General features: G+C 32.2%; 1 protein-coding gene across 1 annotated transcript in view; it reads left to right on the top strand.

The window, feature by feature from the left end:
- Window positions 1-27410, top strand: part of LOC115888158 — a 72585-nt gene that overhangs the window by 17570 nt on the left and 27605 nt on the right. Inside the window, exons 2-11 of the mRNA XM_030907756.1 lie at window positions 608-846; window positions 2996-3319; window positions 12618-12794; window positions 14776-15044; window positions 16188-16527; window positions 21930-22073; window positions 22167-22332; window positions 22395-22602; window positions 23648-23852; window positions 24405-24632. Coding sequence (XP_030763616.1) covers window positions 608-846; window positions 2996-3319; window positions 12618-12794; window positions 14776-15044; window positions 16188-16527; window positions 21930-22073; window positions 22167-22332; window positions 22395-22602; window positions 23648-23852; window positions 24405-24632 — 2300 coding nt within the window. The remainder of the gene's footprint in view (window positions 1-607; window positions 847-2995; window positions 3320-12617; window positions 12795-14775; window positions 15045-16187; window positions 16528-21929; window positions 22074-22166; window positions 22333-22394; window positions 22603-23647; window positions 23853-24404; window positions 24633-27410) is intronic.

Raw genomic sequence — 27410 nt, 5'->3', positions numbered from 1 at the left:
CTTTGGCGAGTCTGTCTGCTTCCTGATTGCCCACCAATTTGCTGTGGCCTGGCACCCAGCACAGAGTAGCCCCGCCCCGACGCAGCCAGGACAGTGCTTCTCGGCATTCTATAACAGTTTTCGATCTCACTGATTGCATGGTGATGCTTCTTAAAGCGGCCAAGCTATCAGAGTATATAACTATATCCCCTATTGGTCTAGTAGGTGTAGGTAGAGCATTACAGCCATCCGATAGCATTAAAGATCGTCAGATGTCTAGTTCCTCTGAGAAAATGCCTATACCTGGGCCCCCTGAATTTGCGGAAGCATCTGTGTAGACTGCTATCTCTTGAGTGTTCGTTACTCGGTTGCTTTCCCATTCTTCTCTTGTCGGTATGCGAATCCTTATATTTTCTCCAAAATCATGTTTGGTGAGCATATAGTCCGTTTTCTGGTCTAGCAGATGTGGACTCGTGTTCACCATGATTTTTTCTATCACTGGCAATATCCTCGAGTGACCGTGGTCTTTGGTCTTTTAACTTCTGAGCAAATATTTCTCTCAAAATAATAGATAATAATGCTTTAATTTTAGATATTTCTTCATTTAAAAGTGTCTCATTTGTTTCAGATATTCTTCATAGGAACTCTTCTGCTTTCGTTAGGAACATGCCAAGAAACACCGAAGAAAACAGCAGTCCCAGTGCATACAAGAACAGAATTAAAAGTTTCCAGAAGTCTGAACCCGGAAGACACTCAAACGCTCAACGTAATGACGAGAGATGGCAGTGTAGCACAGCTGATAGTGAAAAGAAGAGATAGATCCAAGAGTGTGGACACTCAGACCAGCAATACAAACAAGGCAAATAGGTGAGTAATATTTAGTTTGTTATATATAGCTATAAATATCTATTTATCATAGCAAAACACAAATTTCATGCGATAAAACCCAAAAAACTGTATGCTTTGTGAAATTTACAACAAAAACTAAAATATGACCATCACAAATTAGTAGTACAAATCAGTATTTTGAACAATAGCGCCAAAATAGTGTGTTTTAAATATAATAGATCTCTGAAGTAATAGAACTCTGAAAGTACGCCACTATGACGTCGTTTAATCTTGAAAACGAATATACAGGGTGTCCCAGAAATAAATGCAAGTATTTTAACTGATAGTATATATTGCGGCCTCAGAAACACGTCTATGAGGTATTTTTTGCAAAAAAAAAATTGAAAATTTGGAACTTTTTGCAAAAAATGTTTTTTTTAGTTTTAAGTTAAAAAACATAATTTCTTGATAATATGGCAACATAGGTAGTAGCTTAAATTTACATGAAAGAAAATCCAGAAAAGAGCCAGTGGTTCTCAAAATTTTAGCAAAAAATCATTTTTTTGGAAATTCCAAACCAAACAACTCGGTTATTTTGGACTTATTTGAAAAACGGCTAAGAGAAAAACTGTTTCTTTTGACCAGATCTACCACCCCTTATAATACTTGCACTTATTTCTGGGACACCCTGTATATATTAAAATAAATATAAAAAGTAAAAATTATTTAAACAATATTTAATCAAAACGTAATAGGCCAATAGTAAGCGAGGATAAAAATAGGGTATTACCTCCGAATTCTTGACACCTGCACCGATTGACGTGAAATTTTAACAATGAATAGAGATATATGTAAGAAACAAAAGTTACATAGTAGCGATGTGTGCTTTCACCCTGGGGGTGAGTGCCACCCCTTGTCGGGGGTGAAAAATAGATCACCCATTTTAGTTACAAAAATCAATAGAGGGATGAATTCTAAGCAAAAAATGTGCTATAACATTTTTTCAGAAAATTAATATTTTCCGAGTTATTTAGGATTGAAAATCTTGGGTTTTCATCTAAAAACTGCATATTTTTCTGCATTTTTATTATAAATAACTCGAAAATCTTGCGTTTTATCGCAAAACTCATATAACGCACAAATAAAGATTTTGGAATAAACGATTCACTTTTTGTTGTTTACCACAGGTGTAGTAACATCCGAGTTACCACTCTGTAAACTTGATTATTTATTTTTCGAAAACTAAATTGCAACCTTTTACCGTAAAATAATGGCGAAAGTACACATTTTTCGAAGAAAATGAATATGACCGTTTTTAAAGTGCTTGAAAAGATCTTTTAAATGTCTTTTTTTTAAAGGTCTTTTCAAGTTCGTAGCTCAAAAACTCGCGGAGTTATGATAAAAATAAAATGGTCACCTCATTTTTTCGGAAAAAAATTAACCACAAAATCTATGACTAAAATCATAAAAATAAAAACTGTCAGTTTGTAAGAAATTACACGAGCTACAAATTAACCTCTAGAGTTGAACAGTCTTGAACTCTTCATTTTCACGAGATTTTTTGGTTTCAAAGGCTCAAAGAAGGTGGTCCTTACATGCAAGTCAAACTAAAAAAACGTAATATCTACAAATATATTAAAATCATTAAAATTAATAGAATCCTAACAACATTAACTTGCGGTAGTCAGTGGTGTGGTTATATCCATAGAAAAAGCCTAATAAGTAGTTTACAAAACAATAAACTTTTCATTTTTAACCACAATTTCTCTTGAAAGATGATCATAAAAGACCAAAATGACATTACTCGTAAATTTTGAAGTTAAATTAGTGGTAAATGTTAAAAGTTTGTTAAGTTTTTCTACTAAATGAAAATTACTACCACAAATTTTTACGTTCTGAATGCTTATATTGAAATTAGAGGAACAACCACTAATTTCGCGGTCTTCCAAAAATTACTGGTTTCAATTAGCGTAGAAGTTTGTTCCTGTAATTTCAATGTAAGCATTCAGAACGTCAAAATTAGTGCTAGTAATTTTCAATTAGTAGAAAAAGTTATAATTAAAACCACTAATTGCGAAGTATATATATCGATTGGGGGTTTAACCAAAACCAAATAATTAAAAGAATCATATTAAAAAACAAAAATACAGACGATATGATAACTACAATTTTTTTATTCTTGTTCCAGTGAGTACAGTAGAGGACACGACAAAGAAGACTCACAAAACAACTATAGAACATTGAAAAAATTAGGCGTTAATCCATACAGTACCTTCTACTTTCCTCAGGACAATCCTGTAGAAGAAGAAACATACAAAACAGAGGATTCTAACAATTTTAAGAACAATGCTGGATCTACAACGCAAAAGTTTCAACCCAGTTGGATACCACTGTCAGGAAACTATTATCAACCGACAAAAATTGTCAGATTGGACTCAATAGCTGTCGTGAGGAATTCCAGTGATTTCAGACCTTTGCAGAATAATTTGGGAAATGTTATTGACAGTGATAGGTAAGTGTAACAAGTCTTCAGAGTATCGATATTTTAAAATACATCAATATTTATTTATTTGCAAAATGAATCATACTACAATACGCTATATTGGTTGGTAAATAATATAAAAATTACGAAAAAATGTTAGTGTCTTATTCAAAAGCGAATTATCTTCAACAAAAATAAAGCTATCGAGATAAACCAAAAACCAACCTATCGAGAAAGGATGTACCTAGATGATAAAATTATTTTTAAATTTCTTGCTCTCTTAACATATTCCACAGAGTGTTTCAAACTTTCATCGAAATATCAACCATTTTGTATTCCCTCGTATAACTGAGAGATGGGAACTTTAATTCTTAATCTAGAAAAAAATACTAAAAAGCCAAATAATTTAGCTACAAACAGCTTAAAGGATCATCAAAATTGGCACACTAGAACAAAATATTTTAAATTTTAAAATAGGTATGTACAGGGTGGGTCAAATTCGACGCTTTTAAATGGAAACACCCTTTTTTATAGAAGATAGGCAAAAACTAATATCGGTGTCTGGAGCTCAATTTTTGTCAAAAATATGATGGTGAAAACCGCATATCGATATCTGTTACCGTTTCGGAGTTACGGGGTGTTTTTCAAAAATATGCATTTTTAATAAATCGCTGTAACTTTTTTACTATGGAAAATGTTGTATTTTTATGAAAACATTTCCAAAGCACCTTTTTACGTAGAATTTAATGGTTTAAGTGTAATTTTTTTAAAATTAATAATTTAAGAATTATCAACAGAAAATTTGATTTTTTATATGGGACACCCTGTATATTTTTAATTTATTGAAAATAATTTAAAATTACCTTTCCAAAAATATAACACACTTGATATTTTGTTATAATCCCCTTCGAAATACAGAATATTTAAAAGTTCGCCACTTTTAACTAGTAGGCTTTGGACCCGTTATTGATGATATGCCCTTAATGGAACTCGAAAACATATTTTTCCAGCAAGACGACGCACCGCCTCAGAACGCTGAAGTAATCAGCAAATTTTTGCAGTCAATTTCAAGAATAATTGAATAGCTAACCAAGATCCCAGCCGTTGGCCGTCGAGGCCGCCTGACTTAGTGCCCATGGATCTAATCCTATGGATATATTTGCGGAAGAATAAAGGTTTCTTATTCTTCCGTATAATCTAGACAAGAATTAGAAATACTTAGCAGTTAAGAGAGGGTATCTTTCACTCCCACTGAATTCCGCGAGAAATGTTCAAAAACTACCCCGTCTGTCCATAACAGAAGACGGTCGATATGTCGAACACCTGTAGCAAAATCTCATGTCTTGGTTTCCTATTTATTTTTATTGTTCTTAGATATAGTTTAAATGTGTTGATGTTGTTAAATATAGTTAAAATTGTTATAAAATTCTAAATCTCTCATAGCAAATATTATTTTCGTTTTAATTGATGCTCACAGCTAGAATTTTTTTGCATTACAGCCGGTGCCGTTCAAAGCCTACTTATTTAAAGCGGGTGAATTTTTATATACTCTATAACTCGAAGAGGAATCGAGCAAAATATCAAGTGTGTTATATTTTTGGAAAGGTAATTTTAAATTCTTTTCAATAAATTAAAAATATACAGGGTGTCCCAAATAAAAAATCAAATTTTCTGTTGATAACTCTTAAATTATTAATTTTAAAAAAATTATAATTTAACCATAAAATTCTACGTAAAAAGGTGTTTTGGAAATGTTTTCATAGAAATACAAAATTTTCCATAGCAAAAAAAGTTACAGCGATTTGTTAAATATGCACATTTTTGAAAAACACCCCGTAACTCTGAAACGGTAACAGATATTGATGTGCGGTTTTCACCGTCATGTTTTTGATGAAAATTGAGCTCCAGACACGGATATTAGTTTTCGTCTATCTCCTATAGAAAAGGGTGTTTCCATTTAAAAGCGTCGAATTTGACCCATCCTGTACATCAAATTTTAAGGTGCTCGTTTTGCGAGCTGTTGAGTGTATATTTAACTTTACAAATACATAGAAATTTTAAGGTGTCATTTTTTCGTGGAGATAAGTCAAAACATACAAGGCCGTATATAAGTCAAAACTATGCCATTTTTCTCAGATATTTGAAATGATTAATTTAAGAATTAATTTAGGGAGACGATAATGCAATTTTATCCTCGTGTATAGAACAATATTTTTTTCCATAGCGAGTTACATTTTAAAAAATATTCAGAAATTATTATTTCAAGGAATTTATTACGATTAGAAAAAATATTGTGCTGGCTTGGCGTTGGTTTCTATGTAATTTGACAAATGAAGCTGTCTCTTTAGTTGTCAGTTTTGAGTCAATATTTTTTAATTCTCTTTCGTGTCGATTGCTGATTCAGTTGGAGCCAAAAATGGCTCGAAACGAAATAAGTAAATTACCAACAGATATTCAGGCTGAGGCTGCGGCGACAAACGCCATATTATCCAAACTACTTCCATTTAAATCCCGAATAACTTATGAAAAGGAATACAAAAATTTTCAAAAATGGAAGCAATTAAAAAACGTGCGAGAAGAAATAAAGTTTTTAACCTATCCTCGCTGTTAAAGTATCATTTAATCTACCCTTACGGTTAAAGTATTTTTATATATACATACTATTTACTATTGTTACGGACCCGTGTGGACTCGACCTAACCTAACTATATGTCCCGCCCTCAGATGACCTTAACATCGCATTAAAGAATAGACACCGTAATGATTCATTCGTTCCAGAAGAATCGAGTCCCACTGGAATGGACTAGTACATGCGAGAACATTCGAAAACCTTCTCTACGCACCTAACGATCTATGGACTATTCTAGAGTTCTTTACCTGTCGGTATAAAAGCCGGCGGCTGTGGCCTACAGGGGGCAGTTATAAATATACCAGTGCAGTTGACGCGCTAAAATTCAAAATAAATTCTTAGTTATAAATCGTTTGTAAATAGTTCTATAAGTCTTTTATCGTTATTGTTTTTGTTAATTAGTGTTAAATAAATAGTGTTTAAAAAAATTGTGACTTTCTATCCACACGGAACCGACGAAAAACGTAACACTATTATTACTATTTATTACTATTATAATATTTTATCTACTAGTTTTTCATAGATATATGGCAATTTTAACAGTTGCTATGGAAAAAATACAATTTTATTTATATTCCCGTTTAATTTATATTCAAGTAGAATTTATGAAGTCCTATTTGGGTAATAAAATTTTAGTGATTCTTTAAACGTGTTTTATAGCCAATAAATATTTCACCTAAATTGAGTAACAGTACGTTTTAAAATGCCTTCAGTCGATCGATTGGTTAATTCTTAGCCTTGTCTGTTTAAAGTAATACATCAGTAAGAGAAGCATATCAGTTCACATTATTGTTTGGTATATTTTATAAATTACCTTTATATATTTATTATGAAATAAAATATGTTCTTAAAATAAAATTTTCTTTAATTTCGATTTTTGAAGTGAACAAATTCAAGGTTGTGATACACGCACTAGGGGTAACAACCACTAGTAACAACCACTGGTGGTTTTTTCCAAAAAAACTCAGCAATTCTTGAATTTGTATACCTTTTTTGATGGCGTCTTTTTTCCATAACAAGGGGCCGTCCTGTGCCGGAAACACTGCGACCTGTAAGGCCTGTTGTGTTTGTCCCCTTTCTATATCTGCACCCATTCTCCTATCCCTGTGCCCTGCACTAGCTTATGCAGGTCCTTGATAGGATGGGAGCATAGTTCCTCCGGTTCTAGCCTTCTTCTTCTTTACGTGCCGTCTCTTTCGTGGAGGTTGGCGATCACATTCGCAAAATCTTCACGATTCTCGGCTTTCCTTATAAGTTCTTCAAAAGTTAGGTGAGTCCAGTTTCTGATGTTTCTCAACCAAGATAGTTTCTTCCTGCCGAGACCTCTCTTTCCTTCAATCTTACCCTTAACTATCAATTGTAAGACGTGGTCTTTTTCATTTCTCAATATATGCCCTAAGTATGATGTTTTTCTTATTTTTATTATATTGAGCAATTCTCTCTCTCTGCCTATTCTGTTGTAGACTTCGGTATTTGTGATATGGGCTGTCCATGGAATTTTAGGCATTCTTCGATATATCCATGTTTCGAACGATTCGAGGCGATTCATCTCTTGAACTTTCAGTGTCCATGTTTCTGCTCCGTATAATGGGATTGACCAAACATAACACTTAACGAGCCTAGTTCTCAACTCTAGGTCCAATCTGGGGTTCTGGAAGACGTTCTTCATTTTTAAAAATGCATTTCTTGCTTGTTCTATTCTGGTTTTTATTTCCACGTCGTTGTTCAAGGTGTTAACTATCCAGGACCCCAAATATTTGAACTTGTAGACCTGTTCTAAAGTATTGCCCTCTATTTTAATAGGAATTGGTACATTTTAGTTCTTTCCAAATATCATGACTTTAGTTTTAAGAGAATTGATCTTCATCCCGTATTTCTTACAGGAGCCTTCAAGTCGTTCCACTAAACTCTGGAGACCAGTATCAGAATCGGCAATAAGAACTGTGTCATCGGCAAATCTAATGTTGTTAATGACTTCGCCGTTGACTTTAATACCGCAATCTGTTGAAGAGAAAGCTTCCCGAAAAATCGCCTCAGAATAAACATTAAATAACAAAGGAGACAGCACACATCCCTGTCTTACTCCTCTCTGTATATTGACTGGATTGGAATTGTCATTTTCAATTTTCATGTGGGCTGTTTGTTGCCAATATATATTTTTCAGAAGTGTTACATCTTTGCTGTCAACTCCCAACTCATACAACATTTCGATAAGTCTCGTATGTTTGACTCTATCGAATGCTTTTTCGAAATCTACGAAACACACATACATTGGTTTTTGTTGGTCTGTACACTTCTGCGCCATCAATTGTAAACAGAATAAGGCCTCTCGTGTTCCCAATCCACTCTTAAACCCAAACTGTTTATAGCCGCTTTCTTGCTCACACTTCTTATAAATTCTGTTATGTATTATTTTAAGTAACACTTTCAGTGCGTGACTCATTAAACTAATAAGTCTGTAGTCACTGAGATGTCGAGCTGATGGTTTTTTCGGAAGCGGTACAAAAGTTGAGTGGAGCCAGTCATCAGGTACTTTTCCTCTATCATAGATCTTGTTAAAAAGCCTAGTCAGTATATCTACGTTCTCTTCTGATATTCTGGATATATATTGTCAGGGCCTGGACTTTTGTTGTTTTTAAGTTGTTTAATTGCCTGCAATACTTCACTATTGAGAATTTCTGGTCCCTGATCAACCGTTGGTCTTACTGTTGGTTCTTCTCTATAGTCATTATAAAGTTCTTTCACGTGTTGTTCCCATACTTGTATTTTTTCTTGTACGGTTGAACACAGTGTACCATCTGAGTTAATAATTGTTAGAGGACAAAAACGTTGTGCTGGTCCAGTTAATTCTTTTATTTTTTTGTGTAATGTAAACGAGTCGTGTTTCTTTTGTAAGTCCTCTAATTCCACGCACTTCTCTGAAATCCACTTTTCTTTAGCTGTGATTATTGCTTTATTAATTTCCTTATTGCAACGTTTATACGCTATAGCATCTCGACCTTTGTGTTCTCTGCGCTGGTCCATAAGTTGGAGAATTTCGTCCGTCATCCATTGTTTGTTCTTTGTTTTTAGGCCAGTTAAATGTGTTTGTGTGGCTTTAACTAAGGGTTTTTTTAATGCGTTCCAGGTAGTGTTTATATCTTTTTCGCTGTTTCTCACTTCCTGAAAAGCATCATTAACTTCTTGGGCTACTCTGTTTTTTACGTCTTCGTTTTTCAACATCTTGATGTCTATTTTTTTATATGAATGTTTTTTTCCAGTAAATTTTAATTTTAGTCTTATATTTGCAACAACAGGATTATGATCGGAATTAATATCTGCGCCTGGAAACGTCTTTGCGCTTTTAACAGATGATTTAAATCGCTAGTTTATTAAAATGAAATCTATCTGGTTCCGAACTATTCTGATGCCATTGTCTTGAGGGGATCTCCAGGTATATAATCTTCTTTTAGGCAACTTAAATAGAGTGTTTGTAATTGTCATGTTGTGATCTTGACAAAATTCTATCAATCTTTCTCCACGCTCGTTTCTCACTCCTAGCCCGTATTTTCCAACAATGTTATTTATTGGTCCTTCGCCAAACTTTGCGTTTATGTCGCCCATAATTATATTAATGTCGTGTTGTTTAGTTAACTTGTATACTTGTTCCAATTCATCGTACCATCTTTCCAATTCCTCTTCTGAACTTTCTGAAGGTTCTAGCCTAGCTTTAGTTCTAGCCTAGGTTCTAGCCTAGCTTTTCCAAATAACAAGTCTCGCTTGCGATCCAGAGCCTCGCAATAACATATCATGTGCTCCGCTGTTTCGGGATCTTTATGGCGAGTCTGCAGCAAAAACTTCCTTGATACAGGTTGAGCTTGTTCAGGTAACACTTGACAGCCATGTGTCCTGTCAAGAGGCCTGTTGTAATCCGAATTTAATCCTGCTAGGCATTAGCAGTTCTTTTGCGGTTTTAGAGCTTGGTTCTTGGATTTGATGGCGTCTTGGTACACATCCTAAAGCGCAACTTTGCCCCAATTTAACCATGTTCGTATCTATTACGGTTACCGAGATACCAGTGCTCGTACCTCGAATTTGTAGCACCCTGTATACAGGGTTGTTGACCACATACGACACGGAGTATTGTAGCTAAACGACTAGATTTTTACAAATTGTAAGTTTTGGGTTCGTTGAAGGACTATTAGAGCTACAATTTTATTACTATTTTACTACAAAAATATTTTTACAAGATACAGAGTGTCCCAAATAAATAAAAAAATATTAAAGTTGTATTATTTTCAATGGAACACCCTATATATTATTACATTTTTAGTTTCTACGATTAAAATAAAAGTAAATTTGATTAAGGTTTATTACACTTAAACCTTACCGTTTTTGAAATATTTTCAATTTTGTGAAATTGCAGTATACATTTTAAGGCTTTACTGAAGTTTATTTATTGATCAGTTATTGTGTTGCAATAATAAAAACTTTACTACCTTATACAGAGTGTCTAAAAATTATTTTAAATAATTACTAGCTTTAAACGGCAATAACTCGTTTGATTTAAATGGAACACCCTGTATGTTTTATGAGAATCAGATGCACAATTTAATTGTCTATCAAATTGTATTATACCGGTTTTTACCTATCTTTTCAAGTTTCCGTACAAAATGCATTTTCTTGTAATTTAGAACTCATTTATCAATATACCCATGGAATACTGACATTTTAGATTATTTTTAAAGATGTACCAAATTTTTAAAGAATACAGATACTAATATTGTCGATATAGTTCGTTTAGTTCATTAAAAAATAAAAAAAACTGTTTAAATATTTGTTAAAGAGGACCAAAATATGATTCCAGTATTGAAACTACATTAATTGACTGTTTGCGTTGATTAATAATAATTGCTTCAAATACTAAAAAGCTGAATTATGTATGTGTATTAGACAGTGTGGTAAAAAGTAACACCTTAAAAATGATATTTAATTTTTTGACAAATGCTTATTTATAACAACAGATACGTTCATTTTCATAACTTATTATTATATTGATTTCTGATTCAAATCCACATTTATTTAGAATAATTTATTAACGAATACAATTAAGTATGTAGTTAATTAGTATTTTAAGGAAATACTGATGGTTTATTTAATTAATGGTATACTCTTTTATAAAGATTTAAATAGTTTTCTTTTTGCATACAAATGGCCTAGTAATATTATCGTTTTACTAAAAACGATAATATTACTAGCCTGTACATTTTGTACATTTGTTGTTTTAAAAGCAATCTAAAATGTCAATATTCCATGGGTATATTGATAAATGAGGTCTAAATTATAAGAAAATGCATTTTCTACGAAAACTTGAAGGAATAGGTAAGAAGTGGTATAATACAATTTGATAGACCGTTAAATTGTGCATCTGATTCTCATAAAATATACAGGGTGTTCTATTTAAAGTAAATAAGTTATTGCCGTTTAAAGCTAGTAATTATTTAAAATAAATTTTCAGACACTCTGTATAAGGTAGTATAATTTTTATTATTGCAGCACAATAACTGATCAATAAATAATCTTCAGTAAATATTTAGTATTAAAAACTTTGTGATATCCTCGGAGAAATGAAGCCTTAAAATTTATACTGCAATTTCGCAAAATTGAAAATATTTCAAAAACGGTAAGGTTTAAGTGTAATAAACCTTAATCAAATTTACCTTTATTTTAATCGTAGAAACTAAAAATGCAATAATATACAGGGTGTTCCATTTAAGAAAATACAACTTTGATATTTTTTATTTATTTGGGACACTCTGTATCTTGTAAAAATATTTTTAAATTGTAGCTCAAATAGTCCTTCAACGAACCCAAAACTTACAATTTGTAAAAATCTAATCGTTTAGCTACAATACTCCGTGTCGTATGTGGTGAACAACCCTGTATAGTACAAATAAACATTTTTGATAAAAATCATATTATATGATAAAATATATCCATTCCAAACATACCAGGGTGTAACATTTTTAATGCATTGAATTTATACTAGGATGTAAACATATACGACCAACAATTTAATAAAAATGAATGAATTACGACATGACTGACATTCACATGCCGCTTCGATATCCCAAATATAAAATTTATTATTCATCATTCAACCTGAATAAGGTTATTATTTTATCTCTGTCTTTTGACAACACATCCAACCGCACCTTATGTGCCTTCTCATTGTATATTATCATAAAAATAACTAAAACATTTTTATATTATCCAAAGGCGGGATTTCTCTTTTTTACGCACGCCGAACATTATGCTAATCTGATTCGTCAGCCTAAGTTGACAGGTTGATCATTATTATTATCATTATTATACGCCATTCACTCTGATGGGGCCGAAACACACACATGTTACGATTTTGTCCATTAAGTATTCCGTTTATATGTATTTAGGGAATATTAAAAAAGTGAAAAGAAAGTGAATTGGGAATCTTTAAACGGTTCATTATAATAATATATTTTTTTTTATTTATGGCTTTTTTGGTTTGGATTTCACACTTATTGGGCCATTATATTTCGTAAATTACAAACGAATTAATGCATTTTATTTCTGTTAAACATTTTATGTACATAGATTATCTTTAAATTACACTCTCCAGTTCTCATCCTTTCAAAAAGTCTAGCAACTTGGAGAAATCATGTTTTTTTCTTGATATTGCAGGATACCACATGTTATTCCTCAACCTGTCAACATCAGGTCCAGCGAAGTGTTCGTGCAAAATGGCGGTCGGAAAAAAGCAAGATCGACCATGCAAATGGACAGCGACGGGATACCAGTTATACAGGGTGTTCGTATGCCAGACGACCCAACTGATACAAAAACATGGAGAAATGCCAGGTAAGTGTACCTATTACTGAAATACCTATAGAAAAATTAGAAAAAGTATAATATTGACTTGAAAGTATCATTTGTCGGAAACTTCTTATACATCATTATATATATAGGGTGTTCCTGGCTAACCTTGCATTATAAGTGTCTAGATTCGAGTTGATTTGGATATCCATGTTTCACAATGATATCTATAGATTAAAAATATATTTGATTTTTCTTATTTTAAAGGGATATTTTTCATTTTCTTTTATATTCAAATTTTCTGTGAATTTTATGTGAATATGGTATCATTAATTTTTACATGTATACTGTACAGGGTGGGTCAAATTCGACGCTTTTAAATGGAAACACCCTTTTCTATAGGAGATAGACAAAACTAATATCGGTGTCTGGAGCTCAATTTTTGTCAAAAACAAGATGGTGAAAACCGCATATCGATATCTGTTAACGTTTCGGAGTTACGGGGTGTTTTTCAAAAATATGAATATTTAACAAATCGCTGTAACTTTTTTGCTATGGAAAATTCTGTATTTTTATGAAAACATTTCCAAGGCACCTTTTTACGTAGAATTTAATGGTTTAAGTGTATTTTTTTAAAAATACACTTAAAATAAAATAAAATAAATAATTTAAGAATTATCAACAGAAAATTTGATTTTTTATATGGGACACCCTGTATATTTTTAATTTATTGAAAAGAATTTAAAATTACCTTTCCAAAAATATAACACACTTGATATTTTGCTCGATTCCTCTTCATGATATAGAGTATATAAAAATTCGCCCGCTTTAAATAAGTGGGCTTTGAACGGCACCGGCTCTAATGCCAAAAAATTCTAGCTGTGAGCATCAATTAAAACGAAAATAATATTTGCTATGAGAGATGCAGTATTTTATAACAATTTAAAATATATTTAACAAATATCAACACATTTAAACTATATCTAATAACTATAAAAATAAATAGCAAACCAAGACATGAGATTTTGCTTCAGGTGTTCGACATAACGACCGTCTTCTGTTATGGAGAGACGGGGCAATTTTTGAACATTTCTCGCGGAATTCATAAACTCAGTAGGGGTGAAAGATACCCTCTCATAACTGCTAAGTATTTCTAATTCTTGTCTAGATTATACGGAAGAATAAGGAACCTTTATTCTTCCGCAAATATATCCATAGGATTAGATCCATGGGCACTAAGTCAGACGGCCTCGACGGCTGGGATCTTGGTTGGCTATTCTATAATTATTCTTGAAATTGGCTGCAAAAATTTGCTGATAACTTCAGCGTTCAGAGGCGGTGCGTCGTCTTGCTGGAAAAATATGTTTTCGAGTTCCATCAAGGGAATATCATTAATAAGGGGTCCAAAGCCTACTAGTTAAAAGTGGCGAACTTTTAAAAATTCTGTATTTCGAAGAGGATTATAACAAAATATCAAGTGTGCTATATTTTTGGAAAGGTAATTTTAAGTTCTTTTCAGTTAATTAAAAATATACAGGGTGTCCCAAATAAAAAATCAATTTTTCTGTTGATAACTCTTAAATTATTAATTAAAAAAAAATATATTTAAACCATTAAATTCCACGTAAAAAGGTGCTTTGGATATGTTTTCATAGAAATAAAAAAATATTCTATAGCAAAAAGTTACAGCGATTTGTTAAAAATGCACATTTTTGAAAAACACCCCGTAACTCCGAAACGGTAATAGATATCGATGTGCGGTTTTCACCATCATATTATTGATAAAAATTGAGCTCCAGACACCGATATTAGTTTTCGTCTATCTCCTGTAGAAAAAAGTGTTTCCCTTTAAAAGCGTCCAATTTTACCCACCCTGTACAGACTATACAAATGTATAGATAATTTAATGGAAAAATATATTTAATCTAAATTAGTTACGAATATTGACTGGATTGTATACTATCCAGCTAGTTCACAAACTATCTAAGATGTATAGTAATTAAAATTTTTTAAATTTATATTACAGAGTAATAAATGGTGAACTAATACCATACGAAAAAGGCTACAAGCCACCAGCAGCCATCCCAATCGGCGAGTTAGTCTACGCCAGCCAAGTAAAAGAGAAGGACCAGCAAAGGTCCATTGGCCCTTTTACCAAGCAGGATAATTTCAAGAAACCGAGAGAATCGAGTAGTTCCATTGGTCCGTTTACGGTTGAAGATAATATTTCGTTAAACAGAGAAGAAAAACGCGATGAGCAAGAAGATACCAAATATGTGAAGTTCAGCTCTTCAGGTAGATTTTTTTTATTATTATATTTGATTATAGTATTTAAAAGTCCTTAGATAATATACAGGGTCCGGCAATAGTGCGTCGGGCATCTGTAGCTCCTAGAATAAAAAAACTTGAGAATTTTGTTTAAGTGCAGACCTAAAGTATGTACCAGGATGTATTTCCGGAAAATATTTTAACTTCTATAGGGTGGCTCAAAAAAGTGTGAGTGGATCTGGATGATTTTTTTTAAATGGAACACCCTGTATTTTATTGCATTTTTGGCTACCTTTCAGATCATTTTACATAATCCTAAGATATGAGTAAATATATTTCGATAGTTTCTTAGACTAAAAAAATAATTTTATTAGTATTAAATTCTAATAAAACTGTTTCTGCATGCGAAAATAACGTTTTTATTACATTATTATTAGATGTTATTTTCATATAATAAACTACTAAATAAAAAATAATTAAAAAAATCAAAATACTGACTCTTCCTTCTTTATTCATTTTTGTGAATCCGTTTGCTTAATCCGCAAGCACATATCTGCTATTCCCGAATCCATCTCATAACTATCCACTTAGGAATGCAGAGCACGATCTTTATCTGCCAACTCCGAGCTCAGAACTAGTTAAAAGTTCAATACTGTACAATGCCAAAAAAATGTCACAATCATCTGCCTTTGAATATCAAGTCGCTTTCATTCTTTCCCGCATTTCGCAAAGCTCTGAAATCATACTTACTAGAGAGAGCCCTATATGCGGTAAACGACTTTTTTGTTGATGTTTAATCATGAACGATTTTGAATTTTAAAATTTGGATCATCTCACACACTGGTCAAAGGTCAAGTATTTAATATTTTATAACTATTAAAATTATATCTATTTACAATTTTCCTATTGTAAAATTTTATTGATACGCCTTTTTTGCAATTGTCCATATGTCCATGTATGTTCTATTTGTAATTTTAATGACTTAATTTTTTTTGAATTGTATGATTTGTATTGTATATTTTTTTATTATTTGTATATTTTCTTATGCTTTTGTTTGTTTTGTAAATACTTTGTCGATAAAGCTATTTTAGCTTTTTGCACAATAAAGCGTTATTTGTTGTTTGTTGTTGTTCATCGTCTCCATCTAGTAAACCATAAACAATTTCACAGTCGGCGTAGGCCCTTTCACCAAAGAAGACAACAAACACTTATCCAGCCCATCGAAATTCGTCGACTACATCAAAGAAATAAACGAAAAGGAAGCAAAGAAAAACCACAACAACAACCAGAGAAAATACCGATCGTACGACCAGAACGCGTGGCAAACGAACAACTTCTACCAGAACGCCTACGAAACCGATCAAAGCTTTGATCAAGGCGGCTACGGCTACGAGCCGCAAGATTATCAAACTGAAGATCAGGACCAGCACAATAAATTCCAAAGGCGGATGCTGCAAGATCCCCAGAGCCAAATCTACTACCCACCGTCGAAATTGTACAGCCCACCGAGGTGAGTAATACGAATTTGTTTTGTTGGAATATCTATTTGTAAACAAAAGAATTGGAATTGTTGCAATCGAAATGCAGTAATGTAATTTTTAATGTTTATTTATGAGTTTAATAATAAGGCGTTAGAATGTATACAGGGTGAGATTACAAGAGACACAAAATCAGTTTGAGTCTTTGAATAAAAAGATTAATGTAGGAGCACAGATTATACAGATTATAAACTTTGTTTTTTCTTTATTGTTTTTCGTGGTTCCAATTTTCGGAATCGGGCACTAGTTAGGTTACTAGTTTGCGCACATAGCACGCCCACTTATGGCCTCTAAAATTGTGCACAGCGCCTGACCGGCACAGTTATTAGAGAGATATCGGAAAACCGAATAGCGTCATCCAGTATTTATGCCTACCTTATCATGGTTACGATATGCGCGAGTCAATTTTTAAAGCAACACCCACTAATAACGTTACCGCCTGACGTAATTTGCGGATCAATTACACCAAGCGCTCTTTCTAAATAACCTCTGATAACGTTTAAAAATTGCTTAAATGGGCATGTGCGGGTATTTGACAACCGGAGCCGGCCGGCGAGATCTTTTATTTTAGGTTATGTTTGAATTGTTTTGAATTATTGCTTTAGTTTTATTAGGTAATTTGATATTTAAGTAGCTGGGATTAGTTTTAATTAAATAAATATGGCCCAAAATATGGATTCCACCTCTTCCAATACTAAAGAACCTATAAAGAGTCTTAGGTTTAGAGCAGATGACGACTTAGCCTTTCTAAGAGAATTTGTTGCTTGTTGCCCTAAACCACTGGCAGGCGTTGAATAATAAAGCACTGGAAATAAGCACTTTAGCCCTTTAGTTTTAAAATACCTAGTAAACAAAACAATTTCAAACAAAATTTTAAATTCAAAGTTATGTTAAGTTTAAATAGCGGACGCGACGCGATCAGAATTATTTCCGATCCGATAACTATAAATGAAGAGAGTTAATACCACCTCACGTAAAGGAAATAACACCTGGCCTTATTAACGTCCATGCACGCTATTCGGTTTAGCGATATCTCTCTATTACGCTGTTTATTGTTATTTTACGCGAGTTTATTTTTGCGCACAGGAAATTTTACTCGTTTGCACATCGTCATAAAAAACAATTTTCGTACCACGAATTAGGAACAAGATTTTTATCTGTATACTTATAGGATACCTAATCTGTGGTTAAAATCAAGAACAAAGTACAAACCACCTGCGGCGACTTTTCAAAAGGTTAGAAAAAATTATGTAAAAAGATGGTAAAAATTAAAAAGAAAACCGCAGCTTGCGGTTGCTCTTCGTCTGGTGAACAGTAGGTGTAAGTTCATTTAATTGTTTTTACATTTTGTTGGGCGCCACTTAATTTAAGCCAAGTTAATGTGATATGTAAAAAATTGAGAAAATTACCACAGGCTAAAGATGTTCTGTAATGATATATCTCAAATTAAAACACCAAAATTTAATTAAAAACCATGTACATTTATTCATAATTAAATAGGTTGAAACTCCAGTGTAAAAATTAATAAGAAAAAAAGATAGCCATTAAAAAAATATACAATAAATTAGTGTTATTTTAATATTGAAACTTAAATTAAATATTATCAAACTACATATAAAGTTAACTATAGTTATATTAACTATAAATTACCAAACGAAATTGTTGTATTTAAGTTTCATTAAAAGGTTGTAATAAAAAGGTAGAAAGAAAAAAAGAGCAAAAAAAGATATTCTAAAACACTACATAAAAGAGTACTTAGCTTTTGCTCTGAAGCTGTAGTCAATTAGGGTTGATTTCTTATCGTACTTGGGCCCACATCCATGAAGTAATTGCTTCAAACCATCAGAAAACTTCGAAAATTATTTGCGTAAGAGAGAAAGTTCGTACCATCCTCGAACAGGGAACCTTCACGGAACCATTAAAAAAATTCAAAAACTGCTCAAAAAACTTCTGCTTAAAAAACTACTGCTGTTCTCAAAATCTTCTCAAAAAGTTCCTCCCAAAATTCCAATTCTTTCCCTTAAGATGGTAAGAGACACAATATATAATAAATGATTTTTCTCTAAGTATACGAAAGAAAGTAAAAGAAGAAAAACTATAACTTACACGCAGGGCTATTCTCCACCACATACGATGAAAAAAAACTTTTCTAGGAGGATAAAAATCACCCTGGGACTTAAAAATTACCGTGGTTAAGATGGAAGTGTCGAAAAATTCGATTAAATTTTTAAAGTTCTGCCAGAGGTTATCTTCTGAAGGCAAACAGTAAACGCACACCCAGACTGTGCTCAAAATATACAACATTCAGGAAAGTTACTCTTCTTCCTTCTTTCTCAACCCGGTTCCATCCAGTGTTGGATATAGGTCTCTTCTTGGTTTTTCCAGGCTTCGCGATCTCTAGCCAATCTTATCCATTGTCTTCCCGCCACTGCCATGACGTCATCGACCCATCTCTTTTTTGGTCGGCCCACACTTCTTGTTATTCCCCTAGGTCTCCATAGGATGACTTTTTGGGGACATCGCATCGGTCTGGATCCTGCCTTGCCGCATGTCCTATCCATTGCCACTTCAGACTTGCCACTCTTTTAACAACATCTATTAATTTTGTTTTTTGACGTATGTGGGTGTTCCGTATATTTTCCGTGCGTTTTTATGTGCGTACTATATATTATTAGTAACATTTAAAGAATAATTTTAACTAATAATATAAATTACAACCCTGCGCCACCACATCGAACGGCATTTATGGTACCACCAAAATTGCAGCGGTACAAACCATAAAATAATAAATACAAGAAGAAGTGTCAAGTCAATGTTAAATTATGGAAACAGCGTGGCTGCCTGGGTAACTAATTTTCAGATATGGCGGCTGGGACATTTGACATGACATAAACATGACAATTTCAATTTTATGAAATTTATTTCCGTTTCCGGTTTTTAATGGCGGGCTGTTCAGGAGGTTTAAATGAGGGTTAATATACTTTTTACTCTTTCTAGTAGTAAATAATACAACAAAATTACTCAAAAATATTTATTTGGAATTTAGAACAATGTAAATATGCAAATCAACACAATTAAAGAGCTATAAACCAATAAACTACTCATCAATATCAAATATTTAAATAATATCAGAGATGCTGTGTTAAAGCGAATTAGTAAAGTAACAGTGCATTGACTTACAGAAACTTGAAGATAAATAAATGTTTTCACAGCTTCACGGACATAAAACTAAATAACTGGAAGCAGGAAAAAGGCAACCGGAACCCACACAAAACCTGGAATCAAAAAAAATATGTAAAAAATATAAATATAGGTACATAAGACTTTTGTGAATTAAATCAAACAGGACTTGAATGTAAATAAAATGAATAAAAAATATAATACATATACATCTAATACCTCATTTGTATTTTAAAAATAATCTACATACATAGATTTATAGCATTATTGCTATGAAAATACATAATAGGTACCTATGTAATATGTAATTACGCATATCTGTTCATCTTGTAGAAAATTAATGTAGGCTAATAATACTTCAATAATCATAATTTACCTTGTATAACTTGCTTTCAGTTGCTCAAAATCACCGATCAGTCTTTAAAGTAGAGATACGGAAAAATCCTTGGCAAAGAATATCCCAAGATCCTTGGGTTTAAAGCTAAAAAAATATAAAAACAGTTAATATATTACCTATTTTTACATATAATATGGCCCATACCTACTACACGCAGAAACGTCGATTTCATCATTTTCTTCATGTAATTAATATCATATATACTTTATTAAAGTGTTAACAAGGAACTTTATATCAAAAAACATCTTTGTACTTATAAATTTCAGCCGAAATATCAGAAACAAACTTCCAATCAAATCTAAACGGCAAAAATTAAAATGGCGCCCGACCTTGCCAGAGGCCTGGGGAGCTGACGCTGACACACAGACAAAAGACAAAAGAACAGGACGCCGACGTGCATAAAAATGTTCCGTAGCAGAAATTGACAGAAATCATATAGAAATATTCAGATTTTTGTCTAGGACAGTCTAGAAAGCCATGCTTTCTGCCTGGGTAGAACCGCGCCACAACTGTTTCCAATTTTCCGGTTTACTGTCACCCCCCTGGTACAAACTAGGGACGGGCATTATTTTACATCAATTCTACTAGAGATGTAGCGTAAAAATAAGGAATTATTTTGGACACTGTCTACACACTGTAAAAAAAAATAAGATTAGTGATCGGTTTCGGCAATTCCAGCCACCATCAGATCTTAAAAATAGATTAAATAATAAAACTCATATAAATGTAAAAAAGCAAATAAAAGATATGTAATAAAACACAGATACAAAACTAATTAACAAAAAAACATACTAACAAGTGAAAAATTACCTTTGTCAATACGTTGTTAAACAAGTTAATAAAGTCAAACGAACAGCTGTTTTCGACAAAGGTAATTTTTAACTTGTGTGTTTATTTGTTAATTACTTTTGTATCTGTGTTTTATTGTATATTATTTTTTATTTGCTTTTATACATTTACATAAGTTTTATTATTTACATCTATTTTTAAGGTCTGATGATGGCTAGAATTGCCGAAACCGGTCACTAATTAAGTTTGAGAATCACCCGGTATATACAGGGTGTCCCAGAAATAAGTACAAGTATTTTAACTGGTAGTATAGTTCAACTCCAGAAACACGCCTATGAGTTTTTTTTCGCGAAAAAAAATGTGAAAATTCGGAGTTTTTTAGATTTGTTTTTAGTTTTTATTTAAAAAACATAATTTCTTGATAATAATTAGGTACATAGGTAGTAGACTAAATTTACAAGAAAGAAAATCCAGAAAAGATATTTAGCAAAAAATATTTTTTTTGGGAAATTTTTAAAGTAAAATAAAAAAGTTAAATTTAAAAATTTTTAAAAAAAGTTATTTTGGACTTATTTAAAAAACGATAAAGAGAAAATATGTTTCTTTTGTCGAGATCTACCACCCCTTAAAATACTTGCACTTATTTCTGGGACACCCTGTATATCGCATATTCCTAATTAGCAACCTTTAGTTGAAATTTAATTGTTAAAAAAATGAAGTTAGAAAATGAGTTTTTTAATCGAGTTTTGTAAATCTCTTAGTAATTTCAATCTAAAATTGATGAAAAATAGGTATTCTATAGAAAACTGTGTTATTTTTTTATTACTCTTGTGATAAAAAAAATAATAAATATGTTTGCATTAAACGCAACTTGCAAAAATTAACATAAAAATATAATATTTAATGATGGTTTCATCAACTGATTAATGTTATTTTTGTTTTGAATGTTTAGTTTCACTTCTTTTTAATTAAACCTTTAGTTATATTTTCTGTACCTTTTCTCTATAGCGCCACTAAGTTAAGTCCTGTAACTTTCACTGAAGGAGTACGTACTCCAGTACTCCAATACGCTCATCCAGAGTTAGGAGTACAGCCTGCCAAAGTTACAAGCGATGACGAGGAATATTCTACAGGAGTAAGAGATTCTTACAGGTAGGATACTCGAACTGAGTTGACAAATATAATTTTACTCATTTTTTAATAAGTTTTTTTAATTATAATGAGCATCTTTTTTATTATTTTCAGAGAAAAAGATTACACAGCTTATGGAGATATGAACACTGGAAGACAGCAACAAAATAGATATTATACTGACACTGATTCCAACAGCGTCAGTTTTTACAAGAAAGACGTCATAAATTATCCATTCAACACATATTACATTAAACCTAAACAAGAACAACCTCTATGGGTAAGATCTATAACATTTTTTCACAGGGTCACACATATTATTTTTGCTTATTACATTTATAGGTAAAAATCACTGAAAGCATTAAAGGCAACGTTCAAACCGGTTTAGAGAGAATGCAAAAACTCACTAGGCCAGTTTTTGAGCCACTTGTAGAAGCCACTCACAAGATTTCCCATAATCTTGGATTCAGTCACAATACTCAACGGGCAGAAGACAAAGTTGGTCTAATAGGTCCTGCAGCTGGTACATCTGTCATTCTACCTGCTCTGGGTGAGTAAAATTGAATTAATTTAATGAATCTCAAACTACTAGTTCTCCAAAATTCGTACTTCGCTATGCACTGCAAGAAAATCTACAAAATAAAACAGTTATTTTTTGTAAACACTTCTGCGTTAAACCCAAACCGAAACTACTTGTTAGACGTTATGTTTATAGTTATACAAATTTGCCTAACAAAGAAAAAATGCTTAACGTTTCGGAAAGTTTATCTCTTTCCGTCGCGTCGTCGGAAGCAAAAAAAAACAAAGAATACAGAAAAAAAACTATTTAAAATACTTAAATTCAACTATTGGAGAACACTTTAGTTTTTTAAAACAGATACGTCTACAAGAAACCATTGACGTTCTGTTAAAATGACATTATATTAAGTTAAACTTCAAAATTAACAATTACTACCTGATAACAATTACTTAATAAGGCAAAAAGCCCCAAACTTTCTGTATGATTATTTTTAATTTTACGTATGTTATGTTTATTTATGTTATGTTCTTTAAAATCAAAGAAGGCGATTGCCATACATTACTAACATCTACAGATGCATGAGCAATACATTTATTTTTATTAGATTGTATTAAAAAAGTCTCTTTTATTTTTCTTTTATCGCTTCTTTCATTATAATTTTGGCGTTATTAAAATTTATTCTGTGCCCTGTGTCCCACGAATGCTGACAAATCTTAGATTTGTGAAAATATTCCTTTCTTAAATAATCTTTATGTTCTTTAATTCTAACATTTAAGGGTCTAGATGTTTCACCAATGTAAAATGTATCGCATTCACATAGTATTTGGTATATTACATTTTTTGTTTGTTGTTCTGTATTCTTTGGTTTAGTATGCGATAAAATGGATCATTTTTTTTTAAACTACTAGGGTACTACACTGGCAATTATTGTTCTGCAATAAGGACAGTTGCTAAGTTACTTGATTTAATATATGTTAATGAAAGATATATTATAATATCTGTGATTTAACTATGGAGTCGATACGTTTTTGCGAGAATAGCAAAATATTTGTATTTTTTTTTCTTACTTTTCTAGGTCTTGTTGCTGGAGGTGCTGCACTTGGTCTTGGTGCTGCAGCCATGGGCAGGCTTTTCAGCCCAGTGATCAGTATGAGAGCTCTACAAGACGTAGACCCTAACAACATGCGAGCACTACAAGGCCTCGACCCAAACAGCATCATTTTTGTTATGGAAGAACCAGTAAAATCATCAGCTACAGACTCCAAAGATCAACATGAAAGGTACTTTGTCTGAAAGTTATTTAATTCTATTTTAGATTCTGAATACAGGGTCCGGCAATAGTGTGTCGGGCATCTGTAGCTCCTAGAATAAAAAACTTGAGAATTTTGTTTTTTAAGTGCAAACCTAAGTATGTACCATGATGCATTTCAGGACAATATATTTTAACTTCTATAGGTGGGTCAGAAAAGTGTGAGTGGACGGGGATGATTTTTTTTTAAATGGAACACCCTGTATATTGTGTGTAATAAGTGATCTGAAAGGAAACCAAAAATGCAATATACAGGGTGTTATTTAAAAAAAATTATCCAGGTCCACTCACACTTTTTTGAGCCACCCTATAGAAGTTAAAATATTTTCCTGAAATACATCCTGGTACATACTTTAGGTTTGCACTTAAACAAAATTCTCAAGTTTTTTATTCTAGAAGCTACAGATGCCCGACGCATTATTGCCCGACCCTGTATATGTTTTAATACTGAAACAACTATAATATTCTTTGCTAAAACTAAAGAATGAAATTTAGTAATTTATACAATTTTTTTTCATTGCAGAGTGGTCAGGGATCTTCACAGACGATTTAGGAGAAGTCTGCTGATAGAAGACGACAGTCTACAGTTAGCGGAAGAAGCTGAAAATTCAGGAAAATTCCCTGGACTGATGGACCAGAAATTCTGGACGGATACGCCATGTTCGAAGCAAATTTTCTGCCAGGTCATGTTGCAACAGCATCCAGATGAAACGGTGATCATGGAGAAGAAAATGGAAACACTGTTAGGATCGTAAGTAGAATTCTTCTTCTTCTCGTCCATTAACGCTCGAAAGAGTATGATGACACTGATGACAACATGTCTCAATTGCATGGATCGTTGTTCTCTAAAAAAAATAATATTATTTAAGATAATTACAAAAAACCTAATTTTAAATAGTTTTAATATCCTGTAACTCTAAAACTATACGTTTCCATACCCATGCTTATAGGAACTTTTTTCACATTTTTTGATAGAGAATAAGAGCCCATTTCGCATTTAACGTTTTATGTAAAACTGGCTAGGTATTTTTACACAAATTAAGAAGAAAATTAAAGATAAAGGATTATACTATATCCCTATTGTGGCACATTTTTAGATAACTTCTTCATTTTTAAGATTTTGATGCTCAAAAGTCAAACATCAACACAATATACCTTATGTTGCGACTAAATTTTCTCGAAAATAAAAATGTAATTTAAAATTCTGATACAATACAGAAATAGATTGAAGTTTTGTGATTCCAGTGATATATAACTTATATGGTTTTGTAACAAATTGCTCGTTATTTTATGGCAAATGTTGAAGCTCTGCAAGCCTTAATGAAAGCACGTGTGTTTGGAATTTTGGGTGTGGTTTAACACGACAGGACCGGGCTAAGCTTTAAGCAGATTTCTCAAATATAATGTATATTTCCTTCGGCCGCACAGCCGCTTTACCCGACCCCGGACCAAAAAGTACCGGGTGGCCAACTAAGAATTGACGCCGGCTGTATCTCAGAAACTACTTATCGTATAACTTTGAGAAAAAAATTCTAATAGGTAAATCGACCAAGAGAAATCGCTGGAAATTACGTTCGAAAAATGCCCGCTATGGGGCGTTTCTCTAATAGCCAATCAGAAAACAGGGTTTTTCTCAAAAATATGCAGATGAACAGGTATTTTAAATATTACTATTGTAATCAACGAGAAATTTGTATTTTTTTTCATATAGAGTATTTTGCTCTATCTCATAAAATAAAGTGGTGGGGGAAGATTAAACTTGTTTTTATTAAAATAAGGATAACTCTGGTTTGGGTTGCGCGATTTAAATAAGCTAGGGCTCGTTTAAAAGAGATTTTCTTCCCTAATAATCTCCAGTATAAATTTTGTTTCCACAATTTTTTTCCTGGTAGCTAGAGGGCGCTGTTTGACATCATAACAGATATTGCGCTTTTGCGTAAAAAAATTAAATAGGAGGCTATATTTCTCTTTGCACAGTTAAATAGAGCACAAAATTTCCAAAATATCAGCGCAAACCGCAACTTTCTATCTGCTCTCTAACCGGAGATATTAAGAGAACAAATCATGTTAGGCTGCCGCTTAGGATCATATGGTCTAAAAATTATAGTAGTAGGCTAGGAAACAAAAAGAGATAAATTGTTTATGTCAAAATATCAAAATATCAAAATGTTTAAGTTCAGTTTTCATGCATCCGAATTTCGGGCGTTTTCTTAAAAAAAATGACGTCATAATTATTTAAACGTGTTTATGTAACATTATCATCCATCCATATAATTTTTACGAATTTCTTGGTTAATTATACGTAGGTAGACTGAGATTAAAATGTCCGAAAGTCGGAGAATCAATATTTTTATTAAAATTTCTAGGAATTTTGGGCTCAAGTTTCGTTTAGCCGAAATCAGTTACATAGAATATCGGTTTATAGGATGATTCTATACAAGAAGACTAGCACTACACAATTTGATTTTTGCCGCGGAAATTCTTTGTTTTTGAGAAAACTCAATTTTTATTTTTCTATTATTAACTAAAATTTAAAACTTTACGGTTGCTTTTAATAGTTTTTTTTCATTATAGAATGACGTAAAAACATATAATATAAAGACGTGAACTAATTTTTATTCGAAAATATATTTTTATCACAATAATTTTCTTTGATTTTTCCGGGTTTAGAAGTGCCTAAATGTGATAGGAAGATAAAAATTACATATTTTTGTTTGATTAATAATTTGCTATAACTTTTCTATATAACTATTTCCGCGGAAATTTATCATAAGGGCGGTGTAATAGAAAATCTTTAATATTTTCCATAGTATTCTATAGTATTCTCATGAAGTTTTTCATAGTATTCTCAACTTTTTTGCATACTTTCGGTTTGGTTTCGTTTGGTTGTAGTTGGTTGTGTTGTAGTGGGTTTATTTGTTTTGGTTTGATTTGGTTGTTTTTTAGGGTTTGGTTTGGTTTAGTTGTCGTTTTTATGCTTTATTGACAATTTTTTTTTAATTTTCGCATTTATTGACCATAGCGATATTAAGTTGATAAGAATAGATATTATTCATTGATCTGTGTCAAAGGTCGGAAAGAAGAACACTGCATAGTGGTGAAACAAGGCATTTCCGCGGATTTTCATTTTTGTATCGGTGCTTAAAAATAAGTCTACAATATAAAATAATATAATTTTTTTATTTATCTCATTTCGTTACTTCTAAACCGTATTCAAAAAAATGGCAACAGAGCATTTCCGCGGAATTTTATTTTGTATTAGTATTTACAAAGACGTCTAAAAATATGAAATAATATTAATTTTCAAATGTCATTTCGTTACTTTTAAACCGCAGTCAAAAATGGTGACGCATTTCCGCGCAAAATTTTTTCAGTAATATACTCCGTAGGTACCTAAATGGCAAAAAAGTTTTGTTTTTTAACAGATTTCGGCTAAACAAACTTGACCCGAATTTTGTGCCGCCATATTGTTTTTAACAGAAAAAACCGCCGAATTTTGTATGGTCGAAAACTAGGGGTTTGTTCATAT

The sequence above is a fragment of the Sitophilus oryzae genome, unplaced genomic scaffold (genome assembly GCF_002938485.1).
Source record: "Sitophilus oryzae breed Bouriz unplaced genomic scaffold, Soryzae_2.0 scaffold_684_pilon_pilon, whole genome shotgun sequence".
Lineage (NCBI taxonomy): Eukaryota > Metazoa > Arthropoda > Insecta > Coleoptera > Curculionidae > Sitophilus > Sitophilus oryzae.
Note: the sequence above shows the minus strand (reverse complement) of the source record. Positions and strands in the feature narration are given on the sequence as shown.